The sequence below is a fragment of the Vespula vulgaris genome, chromosome 22 (genome assembly GCF_905475345.1).
Source record: "Vespula vulgaris chromosome 22, iyVesVulg1.1, whole genome shotgun sequence".
NCBI classification, from domain to species: Eukaryota; Metazoa; Arthropoda; class Insecta; order Hymenoptera; family Vespidae; genus Vespula; species Vespula vulgaris.
Window position 1 is genome coordinate 800,430 of NC_066607.1, and position 12,217 is coordinate 812,646.

The following is a 12,217-nucleotide window of genomic DNA, read 5'->3' on the forward strand; positions in this document are numbered from 1 at the left end:
ATCTTTCTTAATTTCTAACTTATTGTAATTAAATGTTAGTTTGTTCTCTTTTCGATACATATAAACTTTTTTTTCAAATAATATTCATCATTTATATGTATTTCATGGGTTGAAAATTTTACATCAATAACTGTTAACCAATCATGAATATAATCCCGTATTTCACACACATTAAATTATACAATTATTAAAGTACAATATTGTGTAAGTCGTCATTATAATTTAATTTATTGTGTTAGATCTTTCTAAATTTCTATTAATTTAATTGTCATTTTAGTATCGTTAAATATTTTAGAACGATGCATCACAAATTGTTTTGATGAGGAAGCAACTTTCAAATTATTAGAAAAATATGAGAGTGCATATTTTAACTACAATTAGATAAAATAATATATACAAGAACAAAAGGAAATTCTAATGGATTGAACAGTATAATCCTCAAAAGAAAAGCGCAATGAAATTAGATACCTATGTATGTATATTAATTGTAAGACTATCATATTAGAGATAAGTATTAACAAACATATATCTATAAGATATGTATCAAGTGTCGCGTGTGTATATATATATATATACACCCACACATACACACATATAAAGTTATTATAAAAATAGCCGATGGATACGAGTCAGTTTTTGTATTTTGTAACAAAGTAAAAAAAGAAAAATAAAAAAAAAGAAAAGATCGCAAAGTATTGTGAAAAGTGTAGTTGATTGATTTTTGTGTAACAAATTTTCCAAATGAGAAATTTATAAGGGAAATACGATTATATCAGTCATCTCTTTGTGCGTGACTGATCACGAAGAAAAATCTCATCTCGAAATTAATGTCGGTTGCGAATCTGTTTCGTGTAAACCGACACCATATACGTTCTCTTCATCATACACATTGCGAACGTTCTCTAATTTATAGTATAAGCAATCGTTCCACTTAGTTTCCTAACTCGATTCGACGAAATGAGTGACCGGTGGACGATTTCTTTTCTTTTGTATCTAACGCTCGACGTACTCACCTTTTTTCAATAATTTTGAGACCATTGCGTATTAAATAAATTAAAAACGAATTAAAAAACGAATCCTTTGAGATAGTTACAAGATAAAAGTTCGATTAATTTTTATAAAAAAGAATTATCGACGATAATTCTTCATTAAAATCAGTCTTCTTTACATATAGAAAATCATTTTAAGTAATTTCTATCTTTATTAAAAGTTAACAAAATAATATTATTTTAATATTTCAGAAACGAATGCGATATAGCACATTACTGAAATATAGTATATAATGTTCTATTGCAAATTAATAAACTTTTCTAATCTGTTTATTATATTATATTAAAATTGTAATTGCCAGTTATTAAGCAATTAATATAATTGTTCTTTTATTGATACACACATATACACACATATATATGTATATATATATATGTTCATTTATTGACAGTAATAAATATTTATTCCACAGATAATCCTATCTATATACCTACATACTTACATTGTATTTCCGGATTTCCACTCATATGCTGAAAAGAACAATAAGAGAGTCAAACTAACCGCTGACACGCTAATGTTTCTTTTTCTTTTTTTTCTCTTTTATCGGTTACAGGATGACCAATCCGATTAATCTAGCTCGGTGTTCCTCTTGGTCGCGATAACGAAATTAAGATCAGATGTCAACGTTATTTTTGGACGGTGACGATATCGATTATCAGGCTGCATTTCTGCGAAACAAAAAGGGCCGCGTGTTCACGTGATTCGTAAGAACGTGCATTTCCGAAGGCAAAAAGGGTGTTTGAACACATGGTAACGCGATATTCGAAAGGGAGTCCATATTACTTGAATAGGTAGCAAACTCCTGATCTTTTATTTTGGAAAAGACCCGACGATATATGCCATCCTTATTTTTATGACTAGGTTGGACGAGACAAACTGTCCCGATGAGGACTGCCAGCAACATGTTGCTATCGCTTACGTTCCCATTATCTTTGGTGTGTGAGCTGTTATATGGTTCTCTGCTTCAAGTATTTTCTTTTTCTTTCTTTTTCGTTTTTTCCCTTCTTTTCCTCTTTCTTTTTAAAAAAATTCAAAGGAAAAGTTAGCGCGTGGGAACACCGTGAAAGATGTGTAAAGACGATTTATGTAATAAGAAAAATGCAGTAGAACAGACATGGTCGAACTATTTTGGTTTTATATACTTTTTTTTTTGCTTTGATAAAATAAGGAAATTTAAGTCCACTTAAGAAGACTGTATGACTTTTCGATCGTTCTAAATATGAGAAAATATTTTTATCTGCAAGCTTATTTAAAAGCACAAAAATTTATATACATATATATATATAAATTTTTATACATATTATAAATTTTTATGTATATAAATAAAATAATATATATATGTATATAAATAAAATATATACTATAAAAGAGAGAAGATATTCATATATTGTATATAGAAGGCCTGTTCTACTAGATTACAACATACCTACCCATAAACGTAATTTATATTAGCTATCATACTTAGGTATAGCTATTCACGTGACTTGATTTTCAACAAATTAGGTTACTTGAGATAACCGATATATGTAATAGTTATTATTAAAAGAAATTCTGTTATCTACTAAAATGAGAGAGAGAGATTATTTGTTATCTCTTAATTATATAACATTTCAAATATCTTGAATATATCTACCTAATAAGAGGATTGTAATAAAACGAACCAAAAAAAAAGAAAAGAAACATTTAATTAAAAATCCAATCTATCTAGATAAAATGAAAATTATCAACTAACGATCCGGCTAATAAATCACAAATATTTTTTGTGTTTGTAATCTTCGATTGATCCTTTAATATCGACATGACATTAATTTCGTAATAATCAATGTTCTGTCGTGTCCGCCAACAATCAAAAAACAAAAAAAAAAAAGAAAGAAAAAAAAGTAAAATGTAAACAGTCACCGCGGTTTTTCAGACGAAACGTTCGTCCCGACTTCATCTTACGCGGAATCGCATTATCCTTTTTTCCTACTCAATATCTTACCGCGTAATAAACTCCCAATCTCCGTCGAGTTCTTATCGTTGCCACAAAACCGACGAGTCCTGACGTCGTTCTCTCGGATATTCACATTCGATCACCGCTTTCGAAGGGGGCGAATAAGTAAGTACGTCATCCGCGCTTATAGAATTTACTGGGATACCGGCTGACGTCATATGATCAATAAACGAACAATACTCCAGTTTGTTTTTGTTATTTTCTTTTTTCCCCTTTTTTCTTTTTTTTTCTTTTCTTTTTCACCCTCATTTTCTTTCTTCCATACCTTTTTTTCGATGAATGAGATATTTAAATTCTACAGATTTCGCTCGACAACGTTTATCCTTAAATTAACAACGGTATTTAATGATAAATCATAAATACATATACATATTATAATACCTCTAGGCGGACAATCGTCAAAGTCAAATTGAAGAAGTATGTCGTCGTGTTGGGACGATCATAATCGTCGTCGTAGTCGTCGTTAGTCGTCATCAACATCATCATCATTATCATCATCATTATCGTTTTCATCGTTATCAACGAATTAAGATAATTTTCTTTTGATGATTTTGGACGTAAAGTTTTTCTCCCTTTCTTTTATTTCTTTTTTTTTGTTGTTTTGCTTTTTGTTGTTTCCTTTCTCTCAAAAGTCTAACTTTGTCACTTTTCACATATTGTACTTTATCTGATCGTAATACATCGTCGATGTCGGCGTCGTCGTCGGCGTCGTCGTCGTTGGCGGCGGCGGCGGCGGCGGAGGCGGTGTGTTGGCATGATGGAGGCTCGAAGAAACAGCGACGTTTGGCACATTCGATATGCTCAGACTACCGATGTTACTCAAGTTCAGAGAACTCAAAGAACTCAACGAACTCAAGCTCACAGTACCCGTTGGATGACCAAAGTACGAAGGCTTTCTATCGATTATGCTACCTCCAGAACTATTTGAACTTGAGTTCGAGCATTGCATTTTCAACCCTGTAACAGACATGAAAAACGATTTTTTGAAGATATTAAAATCAAATTGTTTTCAATTGTTTTTCGATTCATTGGAAATAGATCTTGCTAAAAAGATTTATTCCGATATTAAATAATGAACTTTTATTTTTATGGGTGAATTCAAAAGAACATCATTTTTAATATGATTTTTTTCCAAGAAAATAATGATTTTTCAAAAAAAGCGTTAGGCATCCTAATATAAACCTTCATCTTTAAAATGAACCTTGTTCATCAAAATCGGTCAAGAATTAGTTTATTAGTTTTCATCGTCTGTAGAAAATCATTGTAAAACCAGGGGTGATCAAGAGTTTTAAACTGCTCTATAATAGATATACTACAAAGTCATATAAATTATAAACATCATCACAATATTTTTTTAGGATTCTCTCTTCGTCCTTGTAGAAACTGATTCCATCTATCATTATAATTTTGTTGAATCATATAGTACAATATAAAACTACAAATACACACAAATATCCATATGTCGAAAGTAGAGCTGTTTTGTTATTTTTTTTTTTTTTAATAATATAAAATCACGTAATTTAAAACGTTTTAAATTATTCTGATAACGAGATATTATTTCATTTTTTTTTTTTTGTTAATTTTCATTGAACGTTCTGCTAATTTTTATTATTTCATAAGAACATATGAACGATAAATCCGATAATGCATTGTTACATGAAAAAGATTCGATATATTTTTCGTAGTTTGAGACCACACATGATGCTTTGAAGATGCGAAGAAGAACAAATCCAAGGAAAAGAAGCAAAAGTTCTCCAACGATAGAAATCGGTCCTTGTATAGGTACGATAAATTCGAAGCCCCGGCAGCTCTCAAGTAGTCTCAAGCCTCAAGTGACCACTTCACTCGTGTCTCGAGCTCGCTGCTTCTTCGTTCTCTCGTTCTTTTTTCGCTCTATTTTGCTCTCGTTTTATTTCTCCGTTAAAAAAAAGAAAAACAAAATAAAAAAAAAAATACACGCAAATTCATGGATACAAAAAAATGAAACTAATATCTGTATCGTATAACTTGAACGACGATATAAAATGTGAAAATAAATATTTCTTTAAGTAACTTTCCCTGATCACACGATAAAATTCATACATGTAATACGTATTTTTCAAATCTTCTTTGATAACAATTTGCAACAGCAAATGCATTTTATATCACAGTTCAGAAAGACATAAAATAACCGTGTAATATCGTCTTCCACAAATAAATTTGTTTACATAGCTTGACTATATATTTTTTTCTTCGGTTCATTGTAAGACTATATCTACTCTTCGTAAACTACTAAAAGAAAAAAAAAACAAAGAAAAAAAAACATTATACATAAATCGTATTAGATAATAATGATAGACGATTAAAATTATTATTTTAATAACTATACACGTTCAAATTGACTTCGTGAGACTTCATTTATGGACCACTCATATAAATCATCAGTATTATTTATGTGATAATGTATAACAAATATATTAATATTACATATATAATAATATATAATAAAATATTAGTATTATTTATATATATTTCTTGAAAAATGCAAAACGTTCGGACTTCATAGATAGAAAACAATCGGAGGTGAGTATTGAACACTTTGAAAGGGTTAAGGACGATACATGTCTTATCTTCGAATCTCTAAAACAGAAGATACCATCAGAAGAGTAACATCAACTCTAGCATAAGCTTCAAAACGACGTCGTGTGTGGTCTTTCGATGGCACGGATGCCAGTGAAAATCTCTCTTTCTTTTTCTCTCCTATCTCTTTCTCTCTCTTTCTCTCTCTCTCTCTCTCTCACTCTCATTCTCACTCTCTCATTCTCACTCTCTCACTCTCACTCTCATTCACTCTCTTTCTCTCTCTCTTTCTCTTTAACTCTCCGCGACGAAGACTGCTCGAGTCTCGTTGGCCGTGGACCAACGTGCTCGTCGCCAATTTTTTTTTACATACGCGTCGAAGGCGATCGAGAAACAGTGCTGTTGTAAAAGACGGATACAGTAGCCCGTTTCTGCTCGAATACCGGCACGGTATTCGCGGTAACACAACGAGAATAATGTCGAGAGTAGAGAGAGAAAGAGAGAAAGAAGATCGGGCCAGAAATATACCAAGACCGGGGAAGAAGTTGAAGAAGAAGAAGAAGAAGAAGAAGAACAAGGGGTAAGGGAAGAGGAAGAGAAAAGAAGAGGAAAAAGAACAAAAAAATTAAAAAAAGAAGTAGAAGAAGAAAAAAGAAGGAAAAACGAAAAAGAAAAGAAAAGAACATCCCTGGCTGCAGATTGATCTCGTTTACACTTCGGTGACTGACGGAAATGAGATGGGAGGATATAGCTTTAGGGTGAAGTAGGGATAAGGTGGAAGGGTGGTAAATGCGTGGGTGGCGAGTTTACACACTGTCGACGATTTACAGGATATCAAGATAGAGAAGGAATAGATCGCACTTATCATGTAAGCAAGAGAGACAGAGAGAAAGAGAGGAAAAGAGAAAGAGAGAGAGAGAGAGAGAGAGAGAGAGAGAGAGAGAGAGAGAGAGAGAGAGAGGGAAATGATGAATCTGAATGAGAACAATACATCCACCGATCCTTATGTTCATAAGTATGACGCAAAAGATTGTATAATCGGACGATTACGCTCACCCTTTGTTTGTTTCGATCCTACCGATCTGAAGTATCATTAAATTTTAACTCCCTACTCTCTCGACCTTACTCTTTGACGAGTTAAAAAGCCGTTTACACGAATACTGCCTTCGGCTACTACTTCGTTTCTCGTAAGTGGAACGTATATTAGAGTAACGTCTTGTTTATCGCGCTTTGTAAATGTTTACAAGCGTGGCCACGATTTGAGGCTCTCTCTCTCTCTCTCTCTCTCTTTCTCTTACATACAAGCAGCACGCGACTCTACTAATTGCACGTGGCAAAAAGTTTACGCGTCTCGCGGCTTCATAGTAGTGAAAATTCAAGAGATTTTCCTTTTCTTTTTTGTTCTTTCTTAATACGAGTAAGTATTAAATTTGTTTTACTTATCGTATTTTAATCATCAAATGGAAACAATTATCATTAAAATAGTAAATTAATTATATCTTTAAACAATTAACTTACCATTTTAATAATAATTGTTTCTGTTTGATGATTATATATATATATATATATATATATATATATAAAATATATTATATATATTATATATTTATATATAAATTATTTTTTTTATGTAATATATTTTTGTTTGTAATAAATTTGAAATTATGATATACACGCTAAAAAATAGATTTTTCATTTAAAAATATGCGCGAATATTATTGTAATGTCAGAAGTTTGTTTTACCTGTTTTACAATGTCAAAAGATTTTTTCTTCTTAAAGAGACATAAGAAATTGATATTTCCACGGAGTGTCATAGGAGGAAACAAATGCGAGGAGGAGGGCGTGTCGCGGGTTTCGACTTTACACGTGTTAGCTTACAAACGAAGAATTACGATCTTACGAGTTACGGGCTGCATCTGGGCGTGTGACGGCAAAGCGTCATCTCGACTAATAGGTCCTGTCAACTCCTACGATTCCGTGACGCTTTTCACCGAATGTCAATCTCTGATTCTTTTTCTTTTACTTTCATTTTTAATCCTTTCCGGAGGATCGACAAATAGTTGCATCTATTAGTTCAATATGAATTATCATCGTAATCGATGAATGCATAAATGCAATTTGTAAGAACAATCGATAGGATTCATATATGCGACTCATATATATGGAATTTTTAACTCGAGTCGATCAACTTAATACGTTTGCTTAAATTGTTTGTTATATGCTATATAAATTATATATTAAAATCAAATTTACAATAGAGATGAAGTTAATCGTCGAATAATTAATTAATCGAAATCTCGATACAACGTGCAGTACTTGAAAATAATGAGCTGAAAAATGTCGAATGATTATTTCTTCAGTATTTGACTTTGAATCATTCTACAAAGGCTTTAACAATCGTATAGAATTTAACGAAAATTTTGCCTTTTTATTTTGTATTTCGTTTTTCTATATAAATGTCTGATATATTTTCTTACTTTCTATTTTTCTAATCTTTTAATTCCTCTAATCTATTTCTCGGTTCTTTAACATGTTGATCAATGGCTCATCAGTTTATAATTATTTTTAATATTCTTCGAATATTTAAATAATTACATAAATAATCTATAATTAATAAGGGATAAAGTGATTTATTTTTTTCATGTATTTTTTAAAAATATTACGAACAAAGATAACCGATTTTTATAGATCCATTCGATTCAATAAAATATAAATAACAATGCCAACGTCAACGTGTTAATCCTTCCGATGTATTTTTAAAATTTTCAAATTACTCTAACTTTTTTTCTCTTATTTATTCATTAATTTTTTATTTTTATTTTTTTTTTTTTATTTAAAATTGTTTCTAATTTCAATTTTAGTTCAGTCTTTTAGTTTTCTTTTTTCTCGTTTTCTTTTTTGTTCAATTTCTACTTAAATCCTGTTCTTTATTTTCCCATTATAGTCGAATAAATTATCGTAAAAGGTTAAAGGGAACGTAAGGGTGTCTCGAAGGAGAGACAGACACGCTTGAGCAGACTCGATGGCTCGTGAATCCCAGAATGGTCCGAATCGTCGACGTAGGTAGGTATGCGTTAAAAGACGCGTTCTTGAGTCTCGTATTACGGATTCTGGCGCCGGGCGCGGCCATGAGCTCGTAAACTGTCTCCGGTCTTCCAGATGGCCCCAGAACGACAACACGATCTCCGCGAGCTAATGTTTTCTTCGCGATTTACAATAATTCTCAAGGAGTTTGGCGACCACCGACCGATACCTACTATGTAAGTCAGTATCTGAATTAAGATTTGAGAATTAATCGTTTGTGTTTCATGCAAGACCAATAGTATTTTGTTCGTGTTTCATATCGAATCACTAGCGTAGTATTGGCGCTTCATCGTTATTGCGCAATTGATACTGACGATGTGAGCTTGGTTCTATCGATATCTATCGAAATAAGCGCTATTGAGTCGATTAGTACTTTTCGACAAAATTTTTTCGATTACATCCTGAGACTCAAACGGATAAACCGTATCGATGTAAGAAACTGAAAAATGTTTTTTCATTGTTTTTTTTCATCTTTTTTTATTATTTTATTTTAACTAAAATAAATCTTGGATTTATTTTGTCTAAAAATTGTCAATATTAATCAAAATATCAAGTAAATAAGTAGATACTTATGTTGAGTATTGATTATTATGAATAAAAAAGGATTTCATTTCTCTATTATTTAAGTGATTTTGCAATAATGTAAATATATTGTGATATATAATAAAACAAGAGTGTTATAATATCGAGGAATGAGCGTTGATTTTTTATTAAAATTATGATAAGTCATTATCATTTCGCTGAGTTGAAGTTAAAAAGAATAGAATTTATATAACAAGCGACATTCGAATTATAAATAAAAAAAAGAAGTATAAAACTCGAATTGTTTTCGTTAAAAATTTGTTATTTTGTTTTTTGCTATTCCATTTCTTAGAAACAAATGAAAATATATGTATCAGATATTCAATCGTATTACGTTTATCGTATAACGTCGTATTTTCGCTTTGAAACGAAGTATCTGAAAAATGGGAATTTAAAAATGGCGGGAAAATTGAAACTCACCGTGATCGGTGACAGGTGTCTGACAAGCGCTATGCGGCGAAGCTACGTTTCCAGCGGGACTACCGTTTCCGTTTTGATCGTGAACCGTTTGCATGGCGAGATTGACGTTGACGTTAGCCGTGGCTGCAACGCTGGCATTGTTGACACCAATGGCACCATAACCCACGTAATAGTCTTGTCCGGTAGTAGGCTGAGCGTTCACGGTAGGATTACCCGCGCACTTGTAGATCATCATACTCTCGTTGTCCTTGTATATCGTTTCCTGATGATGTTGCGGATGATGATCCTTCAGCTGAAATCCGTCTATGGGTCTGTAAGCTGCAACGGAACTCAGTTGATCCTGATTCCTGCCGACACCATAACCGGGCTCGCTCTTAAACGTTACCAATTCGCCATTACGATAAACGGACGAAGGTTCGCCGGTCTTATAAGTGACCTCGGTTGTCTTATAAGTGACCTCGGCTATCGGAGGTGTCTTATAACTCGGCTCGGGATAGGTCCAATCCGCGGAAACTGCTGCCGCAGGTCCATACATAGCGTACTCCTGATAATTCTGATATTGATTCTGATAACCATTTGCGTATTCCATGCCACCGGACGCTGTTAGATTATCGTAACCAGCCTGAACCCCTACAGGTCCGCTAGCAGAGAAATACTGAGGGTATTGAGGTTTAAGAGCTTGACACTTGCGACGAAAACCTCGTGGCCGACGACGGAAGCTACCCTCCTCGAACATATACTCGGTGGAAGGATCGATCGTCCAGTAATGACCCTTTCCAGGTCTACCAAGACCTTTCGGCAATTTAATAAAACATTCGTTCAAGCTGAGATTGTGACGAACTGAATTCTTCCAGCCTTGGTAGGCCCCTCGAAAAAAGGGGAAACGTTGTTGAAGGAAGGAATAGATTTCGGACAGGGTCAATCTCTTTCCTGGACTCGATTGTATCGCCATCACTATAAGGGCTATGTAGGAATACGGTGGTTTCTCTTGCCGACGTGCTCCTGGCTTACGTGCGACCTCCGTGCTCGAAGGATTGCACATAAGTTGATCCATGTTTTGATTCTGTGAAAGATTCCCGTGTAATCCCAAACTTGTACGCGTACCAACCAACGTCGAACTCGGTTGTCCGACGGACTGCGACGTTTCTTGTCCGTGCACATGAACGTTACCATCGGACTCGTTTTTCATCGTCGTATGTTGTCTCCGACTGATCTCCGACAGAGATCCTCCTCGCGGCAACGACGTCACTATCATGCTCTGATCCATCGAAACTTCTCTATTCTCACGATCTCACGCACTCGCGTCGGACATTTTTTCTCCACTAGGCGGATCTCGTCCGTCTAAGTAAGTACGTGGTTAAATATTTCTCTTTTTTTCTTTTCTTTTCTTTTTACTATTTTTTTCTTTTTTTTAATTTTCTTCCCCTTTCCTTTTCTTCCTACGTAACTAATTTTAATATCTCTTCCTCAGATTAGCGTGATAAGAAACCAAAACATAATAATGAACGTTCGATGATTCACATTATCGCGAAAAAATTATCTCACTTTGATTCGAGTTTATTCGCTTTATTTTCACTCACTCTCTCTCTTTCTCTTTTTCTTTCTCTCTCTCTCTCTCCCGATATTGTAATCAACGCACAATTGAATGATTTGTTTTTATTGTATGTATATATATATGTATATGTATATAAAAAAAAGTTTATTCTTCACTTAACGACAACAATAAGGACGTCACGATAAGGAAAGTATTTCCTTATTGATAGAGGAAGAAACACGGCGAGGACGTCGAACGCGGTTGTGTTTTCGAACGACTGGACTTTCGGCGCTCTCGAGATCTATCGATGCGGAGTTGATCTTGCGGTCTCTCTCTTGTCTTCTTTCCTATTTCTTGGAGGCGTGAATGAGAGGTGGAGGCGCGCGGGAATTCTTCGAAACGATTGGTCGAACAGAGCGCTTACTTAGCCAATCAAAATCCAGTATTCATCGTCCCTGTCACGCCTGACGACGACCTGCCTTTACGATAGTCGACGATGAACTTTTTCTTTCTTTGTGTAAGTATTCCTTTCTCTCTCTCTCACTTTCTCTTTTCTTTATTTCTCTTTTCTTTTTAATTTCCTCTCTCACTCTCTTTCTTTCTTAACGTATTTTATTTTTCTGTTATTTTTTATAATACCTTTCAGTAATTCTTTCCCTCTATTTTGTTGTCCTTTTATTTGTCTTTTTATTTTCTTGTTAATCTATCTTAATACTTCTTTTCTTCTTTTTCTTCTTCTTTTTCTTTTTTTTTTTCATCTTTTTCTTTTCTTCTTTTTCTTCTTCTTTACATTTTGTATTCTTCTTACCTTCTTGCTGTTCCTTTCTATCTGTTATATATCTCTGTCTGTCTGTCTCTTCCTCTCTTTTTCTTTCTTACATTTTTTTTTTCTTCACTTTTCGTTTACAACGATCTCTGACGACCTGTATTTCTACGAAATTATGTTCCAAGGAATCAAGAACGGCACTGTGTATGTATATATTTTCCATTATGT

The 12,217-nt window shown here is 33.4% G+C and overlaps 1 protein-coding gene across 2 annotated transcripts; it reads right to left on the bottom strand.

Moving 5' to 3' along the window:
* Positions 1 to 2,791: 2,791 nt before the first annotated feature.
* LOC127071516 (forkhead box protein E1-like) lies at positions 2,792 to 11,957 on the bottom strand. 2 transcript variants are annotated; one of them, XR_007785089.1, is made up of 3 exons: positions 9,690 to 11,957; positions 3,425 to 4,000; positions 2,792 to 3,308 (listed from the first exon to the last, which is right to left on the bottom strand). XR_007785089.1 is itself a non-coding variant. In XM_051010859.1 (2 exons), the coding sequence occupies exons 1-2, from the start codon at positions 10,954 to 10,956 to the stop codon at positions 3,693 to 3,695; spliced, it is 1,575 nt and encodes a 524-aa protein (XP_050866816.1). In that variant the 5' UTR covers positions 10,957 to 11,957; the 3' UTR covers positions 2,792 to 3,692. The 2 variants fall into 2 exon arrangements, 1 of the variants encoding a protein (XP_050866816.1); XM_051010859.1 differs by having other exon boundaries at positions 2,792 to 4,000.
* Between the last annotated feature and the right edge of the window lie 260 nt (positions 11,958 to 12,217).